The sequence below is a fragment of the Neolamprologus multifasciatus genome, chromosome 15 (assembly GCF_963576455.1).
Source record: "Neolamprologus multifasciatus chromosome 15, fNeoMul1.2, whole genome shotgun sequence".
Taxonomy (NCBI): domain Eukaryota; kingdom Metazoa; phylum Chordata; class Actinopteri; order Cichliformes; family Cichlidae; genus Neolamprologus; species Neolamprologus multifasciatus.
The window spans coordinates 27,163,758-27,186,998 of NC_140453.1; the positions used below are offsets into that span (position 1 = coordinate 27,163,758).

A 23,241-nucleotide genomic window follows, 5' to 3' on the forward strand; every position below is an offset into this window, starting at 1 on the left:
TACAATGGCGTGATGAACCTGGAGCTCGAGCCCGCCTCTGGCGTCACATCTGTTTATTCACGTCACAAAGTTTGAGTTTACTGGACGTTTACAAATAAAAAGCTGAATCACCTGCGGACTCAGGTGATTCAGCTCAGGTCTCAGGTGAGCCTCACTCTATGGTTTAAATAGTCCTTTTTTTCCTCCTGGCAGGAGCAGCTGCTCACACACCTGCTGAATTTTCTCTCTTCTGCAGTCTCGCACTCTCTGCGGCTTCCTGTTTCCACTCAAACGCCTCCATGCACATGCACAGTGTTAACCACAGACGCACGCTGCTCTGAAACAGTCAACTTCCTGTGTGTTCACCTCTTGATGAACCCTCTCTCATGCTTTTTGTTGAGTTCTTCATAGAATTATCTTTGTGATCACTGATGTAAGGCACATCCACCTTGCCATCCACTCTCACCTTATCTGTGACCCTGAAAAGTCTCAATGTGACAGAAAATAAAGTTCCTGAATATTAAAACTATAAAATAAACTTCACTGTCACCAGCCATCAGATTAAACAGGAAGTGATTCCATTTTATTTTTAGTTAGTTTGTGGGTGATCGCAGCCAATCAGTGGAGAGGTGATGATGATGAGACGATTCCATCCCATAATTCATAGTAGCACTCTATCAGATTAAAAAAGAAAAAAGCTATCAGCAACTCAGATTTGTTGATAAATGCCTGACGCACCTGAAGCTTATAATTCTGTTTATCTGAGCTTCCTTTTTGGACACAATACTGTTCACTCTCTTAGTTGTCAGAGGTCAGGGTGGGTGGAGCCTTCAGTGGGTCTCACAGCTTTCTGTTTTTATTATCTTTATCAGTCTCGGTCGTTGTGTCCTTGGGCAAGACACTTCACCTACCGCCTACTGGTGTTGGCCAGAAGGGCCGATGGCGCGATATGGCAGCCTCGCTTCTGTCAGTCTGCCCCAGGGCAGCTGTGGCTACAACTGTAGCTTGCCTCCACCAGTGTGTGAATGTGAGAGTAAATGGGTGGATGACTGGACGTGTAAAAGCGCTTTGGGGTCCCTAGGCGGGACTAGTAAAAGCGCTATACAAATACAGGCCATTTACCATTACCATTTACCATATCTTTATTCATTTCTAATGTGGTTCTGTTAATGTTAATGTGTTTTAATGTTGCACTCTGTAAACTTTTCCTAGCGTGGACGCTGACATGTGTTCTGTATAAATAAAGTTGTTCTTAAAAAAAAACACCTCTGTAATGTCAGCATTTTGTAGTCCATCTTCTGGGTGTTGTAGTTTTATGCTTCCAGCATTGGGTTATTATTCTCCAGGCTCTCTGATACTCTCGTTATCTGATTGAGGAAATGGAGGTGGCTTAGGTCACGTGATCATACGATGGTTATTTATTTATATATTCTGTATTTATATATGTGTATATATGCTATATTTATCCTTATGCTTCTATTCGCATTCTCTTTCCCCTTTTTTTTTATATTCTAATTTCTTTACTATGCAAATTTCTGTCTGTGTCCTGCTACTGGAAACTGATCACGGTTACATTTAATTCAAATTGCTTGAAAAAAGTCCACATGAGTGAACATGAAAAATTTACATTTTTTAATGATGACAGAAGACATTAGCCAGTCACTGAATACAGTTTAAAAACTGTGAGACCAGGTGTGTGATGTAGCTACGGTTCAGAGAAAACAATAATCTGAGGTCACCTGTCTGTCCGGTTGAAGTGCTACAGTAAAAAGTGTCCCCTCAACAACAGAAAGGACATGAACAGCTCCTCAGTGCACACAAAAGTTGTTTCTGATGGAACCCGGCAGGTGAACCGTGAACCTTCTGAACACCTGACCAGGTGAAATGGGAATAAAAATGAGTTTATTTGGACACAGATATGTGATCAATAATCAGATATCAGCAACAACTGAGTCACATTGTCTCTGTGAGCTCTGATTGGCCTGCTAGTTCCCTGCAGGTGTGAATGTTTGAGATGCAGTTACATGTTTCTGTGTCTGCGGGAGTGGCCACGCACTAGGTGTTCGGCCATCAGGTACGATGCTGCTGTTTCAGTCTAACACGTGGCAGCAGGGAGGCTGACAGTGTGCAACACAGCAGTGCACACAGAGCACTGCAACATCACAGATCAACGTCTCTCAGGCCTTATTCAAATCCTCGTGTTTGTGTCACCTTCGTTACTCTAGCTTCTGTCTCTAAAGTTCTCGTTCCAAACATTTCTGTTTTTGTTTTTCTGTGCATGCGTAGCACTCAAAGTCCCCCAGTTCTTGGTCCTGGCCCTCTGTGGTCACTGCAGGACGCTGCAGGACACTGCAGGACGCTGCAGGACACTGCAGTGTTGTGGAACCGCTACCTCAGGTCCCGGGTGGTTTTCCTGCTGCCAGCCTCTCACTGCCTGTGTTGAGCTCTAAAGAGTTGTTGATCGGCTGGATTTTGTTCTGGCTGGTGTTGGACGGAGTTCTCACCAGCACCCTGCCACAGACCTGTGCAAGTCCTCGCCGTAGATCCTTTCGAATGTTGTTGCTTGACAAGACATACAGGATTGGGTTGACAGCGCTGTTGATGGTGGACAGGCCCAGCGATATGGTGTAGGGTGTGTACATGGCCTTCTGAAACGAGCAGTTGTCAAGCCACGGGAAGTGGAAGATGACGCCTCGGACCAGTAGGATGACGTGGTATGGGGCAAAGCACACCAGGAACAGAACCACCACACCAACGGCCAACTGCCGGACACGGCGTTTTTGTGCCAACTGCAGCCCTGTGCTGCGCTGCACATTAGCCAGGATGCCGCGGTTGGTGACCACCAGCAACAGCAGCGGGAGCAGGAAGCCGATGACGAAGCGAGCGTAGTAGAAGCCTGTCACCATCGCGCTGCTCTGACTCGGCTCAAAGCAGTGGTGCGAACCCTCTGTGGCGCCCTCCTTCATGGTGAAGACAGGGGCGTGCCCGATGGCCACCACCAGGATGATAGCGAGAACAACAAAGGCGGCATGGCGTTGCCGTCGCAGGCCACGGGACTCCAGGCTGTAGACAACGGCGACGCACCGGTCAAAGGAGACACAGCAGAGCAGGAAGATGCTGATGTACATGTTGTTGAAGAAGATGTAGCCCGTCAGCTTGCAGAACGCTGACGACCATGGCCACCTGTGACCGCTGTTCACGTAGATCGCCCACAGCGGCAGCGTCCCCAGGTAGGTGAGGTCACAGACCGACAGGCTGCACAGGTACACGCCCAGCACATTCTTCCTGCGCACCTGCAACCCCGTGAGGAGGACTGTCAACAGGTTGGCGGGCAGACCGACCAGCAGCACGGCGCTGTACAGCAGCACCAGCGGTAGGCGGCCCTCATCATGCGGCAGCGTGCAGTTCAGGTCACTTCGATTGGTCGTCTGGGTCACCATCTCGGTGACTGCCAGCATGATGTCTGCGGGGAGAGACAACCAATCAGAGCCCAGGGCTAATCATCTGCAGAGAGATACAGCCAATCAGTCTTTATACTAATATCAGCATAAATAAAAACGTAACTTAAAGCACAGTGAATAGGATCACACAAGAAGGTCAGACAGGATCCATGGAGACAGCAGCAGAATCCGACCCAGCTGAGCATGCTCAGCAGCGAGAGCTGCTCTGATCAGTGTCACGCTGAAAAAGCACCTGAAGGTGTCAATCAAACGGCGGTCTGAGGGGAGGTTTTCACCTGCTGTATGTGGGCTGCACAATTCATATAACACCTGGCACAGCCCTGAATAATGACCTTCAATGGAGAGAGTGGGGATTTTTGCATGATTTTAACACCAAATGAGGCCAAAAACAGCTCGATCATTAAAAAAAGGTCTGAGCTCTCACATCTCACCCACACTCTTATTCTGAAACTTGATTTATTCATCACTACATACTTGAATAAAAAGAACTTTCCCCTCACAGACGAGTGCAGGCTGAGTGGCTAATCTGTGACAAAGAGTTAAAGCCATACTGGTGAGCACCGCAAAGCAAGGATAAACCAGGTGATCAGAAATCTGTTAAATTAGATTAAAATAAACTAAACCCTGAAAGAATTTGAGACTGTAAAGTAAATTTCACTTCCCCTTCCTTCTAAAGTCAAAAACCTTCAGTGTCGTAAATGAGCTTTTAACCATCTAAATTCTGAAAGCTGGATCACCAGCTGCCTGCAGGTAAATTTGGGATTTCTGGACTTGTATCAGGACTGAGCTGTTATCAGGAGGTAATGAATTCACTTTAAGGTGAGCCGACCTGTTCCAGATCCAGGTCTGGGACTATTTATTTATGCTCTTCAGAGGTTGAATCTGTTTCTAGGTGTTCACACATTGTTTTTTAAATCTTAAAGGGTTCTTAAAGGGTCTTAAAGGGGTTTTTTTGTGCTCGCCGTTTATAAACTCATCAGCAAGTTCATCAGCGACCTGAATCTTTCCTGTGGGCACAGTCAGACACTGTTAGCTTCCTCTGACCTTTATACCACCTGATTGATTGGTCATCAGGCTGACCGATCACGATTATGAGATGACTTCCTGTCTGAAGTGAGCCTGCACAGGAAACTGCTGCAGGAAACCCTGCCACAATAATGGTTCTCACGTCTGTCATGCTGAAACCTCACCTCATCGGTGCATGGAAACCACGTATCTCTGGGTCTGGCTAGGTAAGCTTTCTTTTTCTGTGGTTTCAATCTGAGCACTTTACACACCTGACACAGGAATACATACTTGAAATGGCGATCGATAACTTCACCTCCATACTGATCCCTCATCAGTTCACACATAAAGTCATTGTAACAGTACTTCAAAGGAGTACTGCAGAAGTACTGTGTACAATGCACTATTAGTACTCTAAGTGCGCGGCAAGTTTAAAGTGTACATTAAAGTACTCATTTGTTACTGCAGTAAAAATACACAAGTACTCAGTACTACAGTTATCGTTACTTTATTAACCAATCAACTATCTTCTGTTATTACTCTTACATATACTACAAGAAGAACTGTTTCTTTAAGCAGTACTGCAGTAAATTTAGCTGTGTACTTTGTTGTACAATAACAAATAAAATAATCTAAACCGGTTGCAGATCAATGAAGTAAAAAAAAAAAAAACTAAACTCATTTTAGGCCTCAGACCTCTTCTTCTGCTGACAGCTCTATGTCACACTGCGTTATCTTTGGCGTGTTTCAGAGTCACTAGAGAAACAGGAACAAAGAGCACAGGGACAAGGCTGCACTTGAGGTTCAGTGTGAATATTTGATGCTCTTTGTTCTCATCCTCCTCTTCATCACCGACTGACTCACTTTAAACGAATATTTTCTGATCGGTTGATCGATCAGCTGTGTGTCCCGCTGATCGATCGACTGGATTAATAACTCGATCAATAATACTGGTTCTTCATCAGTAACCTCTCTGTACAGTACTATGTATACTGCAGTACTACGTGAACTGAAAGTACACTCAGAATATTTGAAGTACACCACGTGACTTTAATGCTATTACAGCAGAATAAAGTACTCTGTCTAATAAACCTGGCAGCACTACAGTGTATTTGCAGTAAGTGTATGTCTCTGTACCTGCAAGCGCTGCCTGCTGTCCTCAGGTGAAGCTTGCGTCTGTCCTCTTGCTGCTCCTTAACGAAGTGATGCTCAGTGACGTCCCGCAGAGTCACGTGACTCCTAACCGTCTCATCGACACATCGTTTTCGTCTGTTATCAGAGACCATCGATAAACGCCAGCCTGCACGCGTTCAGTTTCCTCAATGACGTGAAACCGCGACCGCGCGCCGCCTGCTGGCAGCACGAGGAGTCTCATAAAATGCACGGGGCTGTAAACACAATCCTGTACAACACGTGTAAAATAAGAAGGAAGCGCCAACATTCAGCGCCAGCGGAGTGAAAAATATCGATGTTTGGCCTGAAAACCCGATAATTATCTGAATGTTTGCTCTTCAAAGCTGCTGTTTATTTCCCTTTAATCTCTCATGTGGTGATGAAAAAAAATCGTCATTAATTATACAAACGAGGAGAGTCAATAATTGATATATAAATGTTTATTGGCTGTTTGTAACAGAGAGATGGGTTTCGGGGATGTTTGTGTTTATTTTGCACTTTATGTTTGTGAACAAATAAAAGGTTAAAAAAATCCATTAAGCAAAAATCAGCTGTTTCTGATGTCTCTTAATTAAAAGTTATGATTTATTTTCTCACACGGTACAGGAATATTTAATACATCAGTCCGCTCTTCATGTTAACAGAAACATGGGATTGATCACAGCTTTTGGATTTTTGTTTTACTTGGGAAACTTCAAACCTGTTCACTTTAGGACAGATCTGTCTATGAGAGGTGGCAACCTGAACATTTGAGAGCACACATACATACTCGGACAAATATGGCAGCAGCATCCGTATCCCAGCATGTGCTGTCCTGAAGCATCAATCTGTGTTTTTATTTTATTTGGCGTGATGATGTCAGAATTAATGTCAGAGGTGTGTCCAATTATCTGATGAAACATGAAGAAATAACTCCACCCCCTCTTTCTCACATCAATACAGTCACTTCCTGTTTTGAAAGGAACATCAGAGTCATGACTCTCCCCCTTTCTGGCTATGTAGGCCGAGCTACATCGATTCAGACAGCCACAGATGGGCTGGAAGGACATTCATGTTGCCATGGTGACAGCCATGTTAGTTTTTCCAGCGAATTTGCTGAAAGAAAAGAAGAAATAGTTTAGTCACATGTCAAGTCACATGATATAGTTCACAAAGGAGCCCTCCTCACCGGGTTGCTGAGCAGGTCATCAATCTTCCTCTCCTCCACTGAGCCCCTCACCACCTTCCCACGGTATCCCAGCAGCAGCTGCCGGTCCTTCATGTCCCGGTATGTCTGATTTGCCCAGAGATACAACATCATCATGACATCATACAAAGTATTGTTCTCTGATTGGTCATTTTTAAAGCAGCAGTGTGGTGGAGCGTGGTCTGTGGTGCCGTGCGGACGCACCTGCACGGCATCTGCAGATCACACCTGCGGTGTTAAAACACGGGGACTCAAAGGTTGGTTGTTGTGGTGAGAAGTGCTCAATAAAATGGCTCAAAACTATGATCCTTGGACCCGTCGTGCCTTAATTCCACCACAAGCAGCTAAATCAAATTTGGCAGACTCACACTGATGACGATGTCGTGACATTTATGTTTCTGAGCCAAAGTGAGCCTCAACTCTCCGTCGTCCACGAGTGCCACGTAGTCCTGCAGCACCTGACAGTAATCAATAACCAATGATCAAAAATCAATAACAAGCTGATGGCTACGTCTCTCACTACCTCTGCACCAGGTGTGTTACAGTAGCTCACGTGTGTGGGGGCGGAGTTCTTCTGTAGGATGTCAACAACTCGCTGGAAGCTCAGTGGTGATTTCTTCCTGGTGAACCCGAGCCAATTCCTGCTGGCAAACAGAGCGTCCACGTCCAGCCATGCCTTCAGCTTCGCCCTTGCAGCCAAAGCTGTCACAAAGTACTGCTTTTCTGAGATCTGAGTTCAGAGGTCACAGGTCAGTGAGTCAAACAGATCAAAAGAGGTCAAAAGTCAAAGCAAACCAGTCAGCTCTCACCTTAAAGGTCTGACGGATATTTAACGGACTGCTGAAGGTCCCCTGAAATATAAACACTGTTGCAGGTTACTGCTAACTCAGGCTAACAGGGGCTAACACTAACTCAGGCTAAGAGGGACTAACACTAATGCAGGCTACTAGGAACTAACACAGGCTAACAGACTGACCTCTGGCTCAGTGTAGTGGTAGAAGCAGCAGTAGTACAGCGTGGTGATCAGCGGCATGTTGAGGATCAAAGCTTTTCTGGGAAACTTCTGGAAAATTTCCACCTTCCCTCCACGCTCAGCCTGCCGGTCTGTCACCTAGCAACAACAGTGATTAAACTGGATCTAGTCAATCAGAAACCTTCAACCTCGTCATGAACTTAATTAACTGGTTACTGACCTCGATGATGATCTGCCTTTCCAATAGAGTGTAGTGATCCTGAACATGGGCCAGGTCCTCAGCAGAAAATGGGAGGCTGAAAACAACGAACAAACAACTGTAAACAACAAACACTAACAGTTACCTGAGTGTAATCAGATTACTGACCTAAGGCAGTTCTTCAGGAAGTCCCGTCTTTTGTTTTCATCTGTGATGCTCAAGTGTTCCTTATACTGAAGCAGCTGTTGCCATAAAAACAGGAAATGGCATCATCATCATCCCAATGAACGCCAGAAGAATCAATGTTGATGTGTTTATAGCTACAGAGTACTACATACCGCCGCATCCTCAGCTCTGCCCAGTGCTCTGAGGAACGGGAAGAAAGCAAACACATCAAAAGAGTTCTATCTGTACAGGTGTACACCAGATACCTGTGACACATCTGAATGTCTACCTGCTGACCTGAACCTCATCACTCAGTCACAAGAACACCTGCAGCATGTTCAGCATCACGCTTCATACAGACGAGGGCAGTAATCAGCAGGGACAGGTGTACTTGTAGGTGTGAGCAAACCTGTGCAGCTCCAGCAGCAGCCTCTGGTTTTGGGTCTCACTCAGGTAGTGGATGAAGTGTCTGAGAGCTGTCTGCCTGGACTCCAGCTCTCGAAACAAAACCTCTGAGAACAAAAACAGAGTCAGTGGGAGAACCAATCAACCAGCAGGACCGGGATCAAGACCACACTCACCTTTACAGAGCGTCCTCTTTAGATAGATTAAAACCTGAAACATAAACAGAGCATGCTCAGTTGTGTCTGATGGGATGGTTAATAAAGTTTAAATGATGCCGTTATGAATCAGATCAAGTTACAGCCGTGATGACGTTTCCATCATGAGCGGCGATGGCGAGATCGAGCAGCAGCAGTTTGTCCTGCAGTGTGCGGAACCTCTCCAGAGACACAGCCTACAATGCAGTACAAATAATCACAGTACTACTACTACAGAGTACTGATGCTCAGAGTACCACACTGAATTTTTCCAGAGACACGGCCTGCCACACAGTACAAATACTTACAATATTAATACAGAGCAGAAATACTCAGACTTGGGTGAACAGGTGTGTTACCTTTCCTTGCTGAAGTCTCTGAACCGTCTCTTCAGGTGACCAATCACTGACATAATCCTGACATCACAATAACCATATCACCATTAGAAATGACAGCACATTACATAACTGTAATCACATTACCCCAGAGTAATTAAATTAGCAATGGTGACTAATTTCTTAGTCGACTAAATGAGGGAAAAATATTAGAGTAAGCCACTGGTCTAAAACTAAGAAATACGGATATGGAGTTAAATTTGAGAACCGTTTAATGTCAACATAAGCCAGAGGTCACTAATAGGCGGACTGGGGTCCTGAGCCGCACCCACAAGCTGTCCCATACGGAACCGGACTTCCAGTAAAAACAGAAGGCAAAATTTTCAAAGCTGATAGGGTGCTTCTGTTTTAACTGGTCCAGCATTTTCTGGTCTTTATGGTAGTGGTTCAGTGGCTAAAGAAATGCACAGACCAGTTGGATGCAACTTAAGCCACCCCATGTGATACCACTCAGCCAATGAACTCTGTATACTCCAGGCGGTAAATCTGACAGCTGAGACTTAGTTACACATGAAAAGACAGTGAAAAAGAAGAAAGCGATGGAGAAAAAAGAAAAGGAGAAACACAGACAACTGTGTCTGAAAACTGAATAAAGAGAGACTGGTGGCATGAAACAATAACGAACATGCTGTGCAAAAACAAAAAGTGTACAGTGAAAATAGAGCAACAGATGAATGCTGGGCCTCTGCAGATGCAATCTCCCAGCAGATGTGGACTCAAAAGAGCCATTTGCATGAGCTGACCTTCCACAGGTGTGAGGAAAGTCACCATGTTTGGTTCCACACACAAAAGCCAGGCAGTTTTCTCCGTTGTGAACATAATCAACACTAAATATTGTTTCCGACTCATCAGTGAGCTCCTCCTCATGCGTATCAGGATGGCCCTGATTCAAAGCTGGTTTAAAAATTCACTCTGACCAGAAAAGAGGGGGGTGATTAAATACGGAGAGGAATTTTCCACAAAAGGGTTGCAAATGCGTACGACATGACCCAAAAGCATAAACTAAGATTTACAGATGTGTGCAGTGATTTGTGTGTAACGTACGTCAATCCACACAAAAATCGGAAGCAATCTGAGCAAGAGTATAACTATTTTACAAACGCATACATCCAAACCTGAATAAATACTAATCATTTATGCATGATTTAAGTTCAGCTTCATGAATCCGATAATTGTTTTTTCAAAAAATGGTCTGTGCAAACAGTTACACGTCACACCTCTCATCACTCAGAAAACCTTACAGAGTATAAAAGCGCTATATAAGAATCTGTCCATCTACCATTTACCATGACCTAAAAACTCAATGGAGATGGTTTGGGATGAGATGGACCGCAGATCAAAGGCAAAAGGGCCAACAAGTGCTCAGCATCTCTGGGAACTCCTTTAAGACTGTTGGAAAGCCATTTCAGGTGACAACCTCATGAAGCTCCTCGAAAGAATGCCAAGAGTGTGCAAAGCAGTAATCAAAGCAAAGGGTGGCTGTTTTGAGGAATCCAAATTATTTAAAACATGTTTTGAGTTCACAAAACATGACCCATGTCTCAGGTGTACACAGCGGCCTCCTCCTGGCAGGATATCCCTGGTCGGACTACCTTACCCAGTTGGTGTCTACCTCGACTGGCTCCTTTAAATGTGGACAAGCATCGACTCTACCCTAAACCCTTCCCAAACAACTGAACTCCTTGCCCTATCGCTAAGGATTGTCTGTGATCTCATTCTTTTGCCTTTAAAAGAACTAGAAATAACAGTGGTGACTAAATTATGAGGCTGATTTTTGGCGTTTCTCACCTGGTGGCAGATGGTTCCATAAGATTAGGACACAACTATTTACCAGCAGTGGGGATTAATTCAAATGTAAAACAACTAGGTTAAATGACTCATATGTCTGGTACCGACTAGTGACAACAGTGAAGATTAGTTGTCCAGTCGACTAGTCGTGCACATCAACTTACATCAGGTTAATGATATTATAATTGAATTACTCATGGGTAATCAGAATACCCAAGAGTAACTGGATTTTGAAGCATAACTGTAATGAGATTAACAGTTATCACAATATTTGAACAGCCATATTACACACCCATCGTAATTAGATTACTAAATATAACACCCTATTTAACCAGGGTAATCTTACCTTGTACTCAGACTTTGGTTTTCGGAGCTCAGGGGCGTAGAGCCTGACAGAGGAGTCAGTAAGTGCTAAAAACCCCAAAAAACAAATGTCAGTCTGAGCGAGACATCCAACCACCATACATCCTCTATCATCTGACCATCATTAATGACCATGCAACCACCAAATAACATCCAACCACCATTAGTCAACCAGTATTCACGCAGCCATTATCCAAGCGCCATCAAATCAGCATTCATTATTAATCGAACCATCAACCAATCACTATCCAAACATCATCCATCACCATCTAATCATCACCCACTATTTATACAACCATTATTTGACCTTTAAATACCATCCAATATTCATCCAACCACCAACCAACATCATTGCATATTCATCCAATCACCATTCAACATCATCCCATATTCATCCAACCACCATTCATTTATATACCCTGATATACATGACCGTGACTAGGTGAAATATCGTAAAAGTATAAGAACACCACCTGAATCATCTGAGGACTCACCGTCACTGAAGGTCTGGAAGTTCCCTACCTTAGGTTTTCCTACACACAATCACATGACAACTGCAGTGAATCACATGATCAGGCTTCGGTCTATCTGAGTCATGTGACCGTCCTCACCTTTGAATAGAGAGCTCAGTGAGTATCCTGATTGGCTCCTACTGATCGATGGCGTGTCAGTGCTAATTTTGGGGAAGGCAGGCTCTCTATCTGCCCTCTGACTGGAGGCAGCTGTCTCTTTAACGGACCAGGAAATACCTGTGGACACACGTATGACAGGTAACCACCCTATAACCAATCAAATCTCAGCATTCTCCAAAGAAGTGACAAATGAGGAGAATGTAGGGGTCTTACTGCCGACTGGCTCGCCACTCCAGCTGACCCTCTCGACATCATCTTCGTCATCGTCTTCCTCCACCAGCCGCCGTATATTGTTTACTGCCTGCCGAGACTCCTTCAACTGTTAGACAACAACACCTAAAAATCACACCTGACAGCCACATCAAATCAATGATACACATGCAGGGCTAGAACAATTCACTCTGGCTTCTGGTTCTGGAGTTCTTACCCTGCTTAACTCATCATCTTCATCATCGAAGGTGAACGCTTTAAACTTGGAGCTGTGCCAGTAGTCTTCCTCGTCAACTTTACTCTTAATCATCTGGACATAAAGAGTTAGTGACTCTTTATTTAAATTGTCAACACAGAAAGGAAGGAAGCAATTAGCTGGTAAGACACAGCCTGCATCACATGATGTCATTCTGTTTCTGCTTATTGATCATGTGATGAGATCACAGGTCAGGAAGTGGCGCACAGTGAGAAACACCGTCTCAGCATATGCTAAGCTTTTCATATTTTTCATTTTCAGTGTGTATTATTAGCACTATTATGTTATTGGTCAAAAAAAAATCTGTTAAACATTACTCATTACTTTTCATAAAGTATGTTACTTAATTACTCGCTAAAGAAAGTAATTTATTACACTACTTGTTACATTACTTTCTCATTATTCCAGAAATGACCTGAAACAACTGTCACCCATTTACTTTTAACAGTATAAACCTGACACAGATCTCTATCCTAATGAGGACACGCATACAATTTTTACACATAAACACAAAGTAAAACCAAAAATCAGCCAAAACACATTGCAGAGTGGTTGCCAGGGTGATTCTACAGTACACACAAATGGACAGGTAGAAACAGACGCTGCAGCCTGACTGCTCATTACTGTCTTTGTTACATGATGAAGTTTAGGCTCTGGCTGCTGGGTTCGGGTCTGCATACAACTCAGCTTTAACATCACTCTGCGCTCTTGGCTAGCTTTGTGTTAGCATGCTCTCAGTGCAGGTGTTATTAGATGTTGTGTTAACAGAATAATGCAGTTGTTTCTTTCCTGAATGTAGTTTACTCTTTTGTCCATATCCCCACCCCTCAGCAGCTGTAGACCATGCCACCATTTTTCTCTTCCCACTCACAAACTCAAATCAGCTTTGACTGTAGCACGAGTGCACAAAGAAAAGCATTTGTCTGATGTTCCTTTCACCTACATATCCTTTAAAGTCTGCTCCAATCACCACGCTAACCGTGTGGGAACACTCTCTACCACTCCACACCTTTTGACTTTTAGCTTCAAAATCATGATCCTTTTTCAGACTCTCCTTACTGCCACAACCCTATTTACATATTCTACCTCCAACATTACCCCTGCTTTCTTTCTCTTTCTATCTACACCAAGGTACAGCAGAATCCACCTCCACTGCTCCTGGCCTTTGCTGGTCTCTCATAGTATATCTACCCTCTTTCCCTTTCCCATCACAGTCCCAACACTTAGAGTCCTACTCTCACCTACACATTCCTGCCTTTCCTGCCTTTTTCTGTCTCACTGCCTCCTAGTCCTAACATGTCCTCTCAGAAGGACCTGGACTTTAGGAGGATGAGGAAACCTGTGACCCCTGTTTCAATCCAGGGAGTCGATATGGACTTTGTTGAGGACTATAAATACTTTGGAGTACACACAGACAATAAACTGGACTGGGTTAAAAACACCACTGCACTCAACAGGAAGGGCCAGACGTGTCTCTGAGGTCTTTCAACATCTGTCGGACAATGCTTAGGATGTTCTATGAGTCTGTTGCCGCCAGTGCCATCCCATGCTGTTGGGTTGAGGGTCACAGACGCCAACAGACTAAATAAACTGATCCCGAAGTCCAGTAATATTGTGAGGATGGAGCTGGACTGCCTTAGGGTGGTAGCTGAGAGGTGGATGTTGTCCAAGATAAGGACAATGCTGGATAATACCTCCCACCCATTCCATGATGTGCTGGCCAGTCCCAGGACCACGCTCAGTGAGAAGACTGCGATTACCCATAAGGCACCACTGAACGACACAGGAAATCATTCCTGCCTGTGGATATCTCCGTACAACTCCTCCATCTAATGCACAATGCAGAAGTTACACCCTTCTGCACACCCTGTACAGTAAAATAACAACGTTTCACAGGTCAGAGTAAAATGTCAATCATGTATATGTCATGTCTCTAATATTCTTGATATTTATAAATATATTTGTATACATTAGAGCTATTTCTTATATTTTGTAAACATCCATCCATTTGCTTCCGCTTATCCTTTTCAGGGTCGCGGGGAGTGCTGGAGCCTATCCCAGCTGTCATAGGGCGAGAGGCGGGGTACACCCTCGACAGGTCGCCAGTCTGTCGCAGGGCTAACACACAGAGACAGACAACCATTCGTGCTCACATTCACTCCCACATTCACACCTATAGGCAATTTGGATTAATCAATTAACCTATCCCCACAAAGTGCATGTCTTTGGATGGTGGGAGGAAGCCGGAGTACCCGGAGGGAAACCACGCAAACTCCACACAGAAAGACCCTGGCCTGATGGTGGAACCAAACTCAGGACCTTCTTGTTGTGCGGCAACAGTGCTAACCACCGTGCCACCATGCTGCCCGTTATTATTTTGTAAACATTGTAATATCTTATATTATTTAATTTAGTTTAGTCTGTTACTGTTATTGTCTTGGAGCAACTGTAACAACATAATTTCCTTAGGGATTATTAAAGTATTCTGATTCTCCCTCTCCTCTTCCTTCATCTTCAATAGTAGTCAGTAGTAGTAGCCAATAGTAGCCCAGTTTGCACCTGTTGGCCAGCAGCACCGAGTCAGTCATTGTTAACCCGGGCCTGACCGATCCGGTATGGAAATCTGATTTTTTATGGCCTGCATGCCTGATCCGGATGTCCTTCCTGAACCCTCCACATTTATCTAGTCTGGGACCAGAGGTGGGAAGTAACGAATTACAAATACTTCAGCAGAATCTTCAGGTATCTGTACTTTACTTGAGTTTTTTTTTTTTTTAAACAACTTTTTACTTTTATCCCTACATTTTATACAAATATCTGAACTGAACTTTCTACTTCTTCTTCTTGTCCTTAGCGGGCGACCAGCGGCGGTGGTCTGCTGCGCAACCAGTACGCTGTTGTAGGTGCCGCCGGTTCTCTTGCTTGACCAACGATTATCTTCCACGCTTTTCGATCTAAGGCGATGGTTCTTGCCTGCTCGAAGTCAAGTCGAAGGGCCTTCAAATCATCCTGGATTTGTTTCATCCATGTCTTCTTTGGTGCATTTCGATGCACCCTCCAATCGGTGGGGCGGGTCAACCAGACTAGGTCATGGGGGTAGCGGCTCGGGTCCATTCGACAAATGTGGCCAAACCAACGGAGTCGGCAGCGCTGGATTAGGTCGCCGATCGTCGGTTGGCTGCCGCAGCTGGTGAGGATGGTGTCATTCGAATGACGGTCGCGAAGGGAAACGCCGAGAATGCATCTAAGGCAACGCATTTGGAAAACTTCGAGCTTGCTCAGGTCGTGTTTGAACATTGTCCACGTCTCTGCGCCGTAAAGTAGAATGGGCAGGATCAGGGTTCGGTAAAGGCGGATCTTTGTTGCCAATGAGATGTTGTTCTTCTTCCAGACGCACCAGCGCAGGGAAGCGAATGCTGCCCCCGCCTGCCCAATTCTGGAGCGTATCTCCACTGATGATGCCACTTTCTTCTCCTCGACGAGGGACCCCAGATATTGAAATTGTTGGACTTGTTTGATCTGCACACCGTCGAGGTGGACGATCGTTGGTGAGCCGTCGGTGGTCAGGACTTTGGTCTTCTCGGCGTTAACCTTGAGGCCGTACAGTTTGGAGTGCCGGGCGATGTCTGGTCGCTGCAGCCTCGTCCGGGTCGGAACCCGGCCTGTTCTTCCCGGCTGGTCATCTCACGGTCATCTACTCCTTACATTTTCAAAACTGCTCCTTACTTTAGTTTTAACACATCTGAGGGGAGTGATTATTTTATATCACTGCGAACCTTCATAGTCATAGCCAGGGGTGTCCATGAATTTTGTTTGTGGTACTTCAGCATCTAGCTAGCCCTGCTGAAGAGGAGCGAGCATAAAGGGAGTAACGTTTTTTAAGTGTCAGGCAGTTTGAAATGCAGCGTTTCTATCAGCTCAACAAACATCAGCAAACATAAAAACTGTTTGTGTGCAGTTTGTCTCACAGTGTGTTACAGCTAAAGGTCCAGCTGCATTTCACAGGGAGAGAAAAAGATAAACAGGTTAGTTTTCTGCACTGTGATGGATACAGTAAAGGTACGTGCACAGATGCTGTGGTTTCATTTCAGGTAGCTTACATCAAGTGTAGCAGAGATTCATATAAATTTCAGTTGATGATGGTTGTATAGTGTCTAATATAAAGACAGCATAAACAGTGTACTGTCAGTGTAGAGGATGAAATCAGCTAGGACAACTCAGGAAACATCGGCTCACATCTTGTTGAATTCAGGTGTATACATCCATAAAGAGCAGCAGATCAGCTGATCATAGCATGTACATTAAGAAAATCTACTGAAGCTCTCAATAGAGATTATTGTGAGTTATGATTCGTTCCCACACTGAACCACTACAATTTCGCGGGGTTGCTGGGAGTTGTAGTGCGCTGCAGTCTGCCGTAGCCCGTGTTGGTTAGCCTGGAGCGGTTCTGGACGGGCTAAACCTGATTTCTTGTCAGTCCAAACACACTCTGATCCCGGACTCACATCTGCTATGCACGTGTGCGTTTTCTAGTAACGAGCTCGGAAAAAGAAAAGCGTCTGGACTTCTTTAAGTTGCTTGAAGACATTTCACCTCTTATCCGAGGAGCTTCTTCGGTTCTAGGGTCAAACGGAAGAAGCTTATCGGATGAGAGGTGAAACGTCTTCAAGCAAATTAAATAAGTCCAGATGCTTTTCTTTCCAAGCTCCTTAGACTACGATGACCTGGATGACTGAGAACCTTTACAGACACGTTTTCTGGTAACAGCTGCAGGTTTGTTATTAGCATGTTAGCATTAGCTAGCTAAATAAAAAATCCGTATATTAGTGTTTTTAGTGACAAACGGTGGGAATGTGACGTCACTCCGCAGGTGTCTAATCTGTAGACATCAAGCACAAACCGCTGGTTGTAAACCTGGTAATCGATGAGAATCAATCAGCTGTTTATTTGTTTGTTTGTTTTTTTACCTTCGCCTGCTTCTTCGTCTCCTTCTCTTTGACGGAGGATGCTTCCGGCTGCGCAAAGTTTGCTGGGAGCTGTAGTACGCTGCACCAGGAAGTCCATTTTTGTTCTAATCAATAATTCAATTAAAGGAGCAGGAAACCAGACAGATGTTCTTTTTAATTTGATTGTCTTAAAAGTCTGAAAATAAAACATCACATAAACCAGAGGAGTCGTTCTTCTAAAAATGGATCTGATTGGTCTGTTACATTCAGCATCAGTGATGTGACTGTCAACAGATTGGTTGCAGACATCAGCTGATTTATTTCCACCTGGGAGGCTTTAGGTTATTATCACCTGAGAGCAGCGTGCAGGTATAGCTCTGCTGGTTCCCAATCTGGAAGCAAAGACCCACAGCTGGCCTCAAGGTAACTGTCAGGGTCCCACGTCCTCTGTGCTTTTACTTTGACAGTGCTAAGAGGAAGTGGGCGTTTCATGTTTCAGCTGGTATCAGGCTTAGGGTTTTAGCAGTGTGAGCAGCAGTGTCTCATTGGCCCTGTATTGATCAGCGATTGTGATGGCTAAATGGGGTGAAGGAGACCCTCGATGGATAGTAGAGGAGAGAGCTGATGCCACCAACGTCAACAACTGGCACTGGTCTGTTCATCTTCATCAATGCTACCATCACTTCAGTACTCATACTACTATTATTATTACTACTACTTATTTATTGTAATAAATATAAACTGGTCCATGTGGCAGACAGACAGACTGATGAAGGCAGAATTCAGGTAATGCTGTTGCTATAGAAGTTGCTTCAGCTCAGTGATAGAAAACGCGCAAGAAGGTCAGTCATGTGACATGCTGAGGCCCCTCTTCATGTGTGTATTCAAGCTTTTGAGTAACAAAAGTTACTTTTTGAGTAACCTTTGGGGCTTCCTGCAGGTAACTGAGGGCACTGGCCTCATTTCCATGGTAACAGCCTGAATGTCATGACTGAGTAAGAAGAGGACATCTCCAGAATGATCTCAGTGTGTATGTGATACTGTAGGATGAGCTATTTTAGACTCTCAGTGTGTGTTATGTGAGCCGCAGCTGGTTCAGCACATGTTTGGAAGTATTTTTGAACTCTGTGATGTCAGAGGTGGGCGTGATTTGGTACCTGCTGACCCTCCTCTCTCCCCTGGTCAGGACAGAGCGAGATGTGTCCTCCTGGTCCTCGGAGTGCCTCCATCAGTTGCTGCTCGGTGTGCAGGTGGAGGAACCTGAGGGTGTCTGCCAGCTGACCGAAGTCACTAAGCTGGAGGGAGAAGCTTCCATCAATAACCGCAAAGGGAAGCTCTTCTACTTCTACGAGTGGCAGCTGAGACTCAGCTGGCTGGGTCAGTGATCTCACTGATGATGTCGTCTATCCATTCATCATGGGAGACCATCTAAATTTGGTTCATGTGACTGACTTTAACCTTCACGTAGATGTTGTAGATATGGGGTCTCAAACTCACAACCCAGGGGCTACTTGCTGCCCCGTATATTGACAGTTTGATCCTTGAAGTGACTTTTTTTTGTTAAAATAAGTTATTTAAAAAGCCAAAAATGATTTAATATGAAGGCAATATGAGCAGAGAGTACAAATATGCTGAGGTATTGGCTCTGTTAGTTCAGTGAGAGAGTCAAAAACTAATGTGTACACTTATGTCTGCATATTTGTTAAATATGAACAAAATGATAGTAGAAGTGCTGCCATGTGTCTGGCCAGGTAGAGAGTACTGGTGTGTTTATTTGGTGGTTCAATGAAGGGCTTCAGTTAAGAGTGAGAAAAAAACGTTTTGTCTTGTTATACAATATTTGAAATTTAAAAATACAACACTACATTTTAGAAAATATTTGTGGGTGTTTTCTTATTTGTTTGTTTTGTATTACTTGAACACTGAAGTGGCCCTCCAATAAGATGACAGTGCCAGCAGTGGCCCATAGCTCATTTAGGTTTGAGACCCATGCAGTAAACCTTTCAGCCAAAGTTCTTCTAGAAGCACGTCGCACAACGTGGCAGCTATCATGATGATAACTCTCGGAGCATGTTTGAGCAGTTATTTTGAAATATTATCAGCATTAACCCTAACTTCAGTGGTCACTGGGGAAAAACTGTAAAGAATCTTCATTATGAGTGTTGAATAGTCAGATGTTCCAGCTTTACTTTTATTGAGCAACAAATTATTTTTCCTGGCTAAATGAAGATCTTCTAAATCAGCAAGACACCATTTCCTCTTTAGCTCACAGGTTATCTGGTTGAAAATGCACATTATTCATTTATACCAGGGAGTCAAGTGCTTTTGATTTCAGTCTTTCTTTTTCAGAGTCAGGTAACACATTAAACAAGATAATCAATCTCTATGGGAGTAGAGTTCAAGCAGTGGCTCTGCATTGTGTTGGCACATGGTATTGAAAAAAGATAATACTGAAGAGTTCTTCCCCACTGCTGTGTAAGCCATTATTATAAACCAGAAGTCTTTGCTGATGATATTAATTATAACTACTAAATCTACTCTTATCCTTATATGAAAGGTTTCATTTTGACTCAGTGTCACCCGCTCTGGCCCTTGGAATACATTTGACTATGACTGCCAGAATCTCTAGCCACGTGTACAGCGGGGATTTTAACATAGGGTTGCTCTTTTTCTGTAGTGCCAACTGTTTTCTGTGTGCAGGGATGTCCTGCAGGGGAGTGAAGTTCAGAGGAACTATTGATGTGTCCAACCTGTCTGACGAGAATGACGAGGACGACCTGGATGTGAGTTTGACTTCTGATTCTGATCACATACCCTGCAACCCAGTGATGACTGCACTGATGAGTGTATTGATAATTATGTTGCTATCCAGATCTGCGTGGCTCTCTGTAAAGACCAGCCCAACACACCTCTCCTGGACCTCATGAAGACCTCCGGCGTCCAGGAGGTTCGCAGGGTTCTGGGCGAGTATGTCCAGCGGCTAAAATCAGGTGTGTTACCTAGAACACAGCAGGCAGTTTCTGACCATAAGGAGTTTTTAGAACTGTTCGTGGGTGTCTCTTCTGTGTCTCTTAAGTAGATCAGTCAGTAACTATCAAAGCCTTTTAGAGGTGGGTCTAAACAGGAAAAAGCTAGAAGTAATGTGGAAACTTGAAACCATTAAAGTTCTGTGAAATTCAGCAGTGAGAGGTGGGTGGGTCCAGGCTTGAGATAATAGTTGGAAGTGAATACCAAAGTGTTAAGAATACTGCTGATATGAGGGGGTGAGTTACTGAGACAACCAGAGTCTACAATTAACTCTAGCACCCAGCAATCCTGTCAGAGTCTGGCTGAGGCAGACTGTATGTATTGCGAAAAAGGACTCAAATGCAGACCAAAATAGAATGTGAAACGTGACATGGAATAACAAAACCGAGCTGTTTATTAAGGCTGGCAAAGAAGTACAAAACAAAAGACAAAGGTGAAACTAAACAATAAACTAAACTGGGTGAACTAAGATTAAAGCATGAAAAAACCTTCAACATGAAACCTGGCATGGAAACATGGAAAAAACCTGGATGCATGACGTGAACACAGCAGACGACCTGACAAGAAATGACTGAAAACACACAGACTAAATACACACAGAAGGATAATGAGGGAAGTGGAAACACATGGGGAAACAGCTGTAACAAGTGAGGATAACGACATCACAGGGGAAACGTAAATCTAAACACATAGAACACAGGAACACAGAACCTCCTCAAAATAAAACAGGAAACATAATGAAACGCAGATGTGACAACATGAACTTGACAACAAAAGACATGAAGACATGAAACACATAAAGGACAAGGGATACTTAATACAGGGGTTGAAAACTTAAGGGGAAACTAATAAACAAATTACCTTAGAAAACCCAATGAACTTAAACATAAACCATAAACATCAAAATAAACAAAAACTCAAAACGCTGGGTAAAAAGACCCAGGATTGTGACACATCCACTACAAATGCATGTGAGCAAAACACGTTAAATCTAAGTGGAGCTTTAGTACTCTGTTTTGAGCTTCTCCTGGTGGTTGGAACGTTTGTAGTTTCAGCCCTCAGCAAGCCATTACTCTGAGACAGTCCCTAAAACGCTTCATTATGAAATTTACACCTGTAAAGATCAGCCAGGGAGATGACCCCTGGGGTAACTGTGACCTCTGATCCCACAGAGTTTGGTCAGGGAATGATTCTTCCCACCACCAACGCACTGAAGCAGCATTCATCTGTGTCGACCAAGAAGAATGAGGTTAAGACCAATAAAACCCAAGTAGGATGCTCCTCCTGTCCTGACTTAGCTCCTGTTCAGCCTCACTGTTGAAGTGCTGACCTTTGATTTTTCTGTGTTGTCCTGCAGATTAGCCCCGCCCCCAAGTGCTCCTCCAGTACCGCCCCCTGTCCCACAGGTGATCGTAACCAAACCTGCAGTTTCGATCTGAAAGAAACATTCCAGACCAACGCTCATGAACTCTACAGGACATTCATCAGCCAAGAGGTACTCGAACAGACTAGGAAGGACCAGACGAAATCAGAACAGACCAAGAAAGACAAGAACAGGTTATAAATGACGCCCTATGAAAGACCCTGTTCAATTTATCTAAATCAGTCATGACCAGCCAGCAAGAAAAACTTTGTTTGATTAAAATCAGGTCAAATCTGGGCTTAAAATTGGTGTCAGACTTTTACGAGTTCAGTATGAATTCTAGGCCTGAAACTGACTGAAACCAGACAATGAAAACACAAATACAATTAACCAGGTGATCAGAACTGGGCCCCGGCATTACCTGAAATTAGGTCAATCTCAGACCAGTAAGGTTATTTTTATACCACTGACATCTCTGTGCAGTTCATGCAGGTATTCACACGCTCATCAGCGGTGGTGGACAGTTGCTGTGGGGGGAAATTCCAGTTGCTGGATGGGAGCATCAGTGGACAGTTCACACAGCTGGTGAGGTCACAGCTGCCCAATCACTCACACATTAGCAAAGCTGTACCATGACGGAATGGTAAACCAGACTGTGCCCCTCCCCACAGGTGCCAGACAAGAGGATTGACATGAAGTGGCGGTTCAGGACATGGCCCAGCAGTGAGTCTTCCTATTAGGATGTGATGCATTCATGTTTTTCTGCTGCTACTTCTAGGGACACTCTAACCTCTCTGGACTTTCTCTAGACCACTATGCCTCCGTGAGCCTAGAGCTGGATGATCGAGGAGACGACACAGAACTGAGGTTGGAGTGCCGAGGAGTCCCTTTAGGAGAAGAGGACTCCACCAGAGAGGGCTGGACCCGCTTCTACTTCCGGGCCATCAAGCAGACATTCAGATACTGAGAGACTCCAAACCCTGGAACTCATCTGACAGACGGAGAGGAGGTGGTGGTTAGAATGAACTGTTAAAGGAACAGTAACACAATTCCTGTATCAAAGAGGCACCATGTGACTCCCAGACTAAAGGGAACAATGTACCCAAGAGGTTCCAATCAAAGACTTTAAAATCTTCTTTTAAGCTTTGACTTGGGATGTTAATAAACAACTTCTCTCCACTCTGTGTTTGTCCTGCTGTTGTCAACATGGTGCAACATTTTAACTTCAAACTTTATTTATACAGTCCCACTTCACAGCAACAGTCACTTCCTACTGCAAGGTAAAAACCTGCCTCATTAAAGAAGACATAAATGTGTAAATTTAGTGTGCATGCGTCAACCATGCATGCAGTACAGTTCCTTCTGTTTTTTTCTCTTTAGTTTAACCTTTTCTTACTTATTTCTTTGTCCTTTACTTTGTACTTAGAGTGTTCATCTGTTTTAATAGCTTTCCTTTCAATCATGTGAATTGCGAGAGTTTTGGTTCTGCTTGTGACCGCGCAAGTGTTACTTTTATTGAGG

General features: G+C 44.2%; 3 protein-coding genes across 8 annotated transcripts; 1 reads left to right on the plus strand and 2 right to left on the minus strand.

The window, feature by feature from the left end:
- Nucleotides 1–1,116: 1,116 nt before the first annotated feature.
- LOC146502291 (putative G-protein coupled receptor 132) lies at nucleotides 1,117–5,923 on the minus strand. The gene has a single exon (XM_085133204.1). It carries the CDS (start codon nucleotides 3,435–3,437, stop codon nucleotides 2,373–2,375), a length of 1,065 nt encoding a protein of 354 aa, XP_084989330.1. The 5' UTR covers nucleotides 3,438–5,923; the 3' UTR covers nucleotides 1,117–2,372.
- A 120-nt stretch (nucleotides 5,924–6,043) lies between these two features.
- On the minus strand, nucleotides 6,044–17,453 carry vipas39 (VPS33B interacting protein, apical-basolateral polarity regulator, spe-39 homolog). 3 transcript variants are annotated; one of them, XM_085133203.1, is made up of 19 exons: nucleotides 17,352–17,453; nucleotides 12,346–12,438; nucleotides 12,132–12,237; nucleotides 11,898–12,035; nucleotides 11,781–11,819; nucleotides 11,270–11,334; nucleotides 9,100–9,156; nucleotides 8,845–8,937; nucleotides 8,723–8,756; nucleotides 8,551–8,653; nucleotides 8,315–8,342; nucleotides 8,145–8,218; nucleotides 7,998–8,073; nucleotides 7,781–7,915; nucleotides 7,614–7,655; nucleotides 7,358–7,534; nucleotides 7,173–7,262; nucleotides 6,787–6,891; nucleotides 6,044–6,713 (listed from the first exon to the last, which is right to left on the minus strand). In XM_085133203.1, the coding sequence occupies exons 2-19, from the start codon at nucleotides 12,436–12,438 to the stop codon at nucleotides 6,693–6,695; spliced, it is 1,476 nt and encodes a 491-aa protein (XP_084989329.1). In that variant the 5' UTR covers nucleotides 17,352–17,453; the 3' UTR covers nucleotides 6,044–6,692. The 3 variants fall into 3 exon arrangements, 2 of the variants coding, with proteins under 2 accessions (XP_084989329.1, XP_084989327.1); XR_014869396.1 differs by lacking the exon at nucleotides 17,352–17,453 and having other exon boundaries at nucleotides 7,009–7,262; nucleotides 12,346–13,221; XM_085133201.1 differs by lacking the exon at nucleotides 17,352–17,453 and having other exon boundaries at nucleotides 12,346–13,221.
- A 147-nt stretch (nucleotides 17,454–17,600) lies between these two features.
- LOC146502293 (activator of 90 kDa heat shock protein ATPase homolog 1-like) lies at nucleotides 17,601–22,899 on the plus strand. 4 transcript variants are annotated; one of them, XM_085133205.1, is made up of 9 exons: nucleotides 17,601–17,982; nucleotides 18,517–18,707; nucleotides 20,031–20,113; nucleotides 20,203–20,320; nucleotides 21,530–21,627; nucleotides 21,715–21,852; nucleotides 22,204–22,305; nucleotides 22,392–22,443; nucleotides 22,530–22,899. In XM_085133205.1, exons 1-9 carry the CDS (start codon nucleotides 17,903–17,905, stop codon nucleotides 22,685–22,687), a joined length of 1,020 nt encoding a protein of 339 aa, XP_084989331.1. In that variant the 5' UTR covers nucleotides 17,601–17,902; the 3' UTR covers nucleotides 22,688–22,899. The 4 variants fall into 4 exon arrangements, with proteins under 4 accessions (XP_084989331.1, XP_084989332.1, XP_084989333.1 ...); XM_085133206.1 differs by having other exon boundaries at nucleotides 21,530–21,606; XM_085133207.1 differs by having other exon boundaries at nucleotides 18,522–18,707.
- The last annotated feature ends 342 nt before the right edge of the window (nucleotides 22,900–23,241 follow it).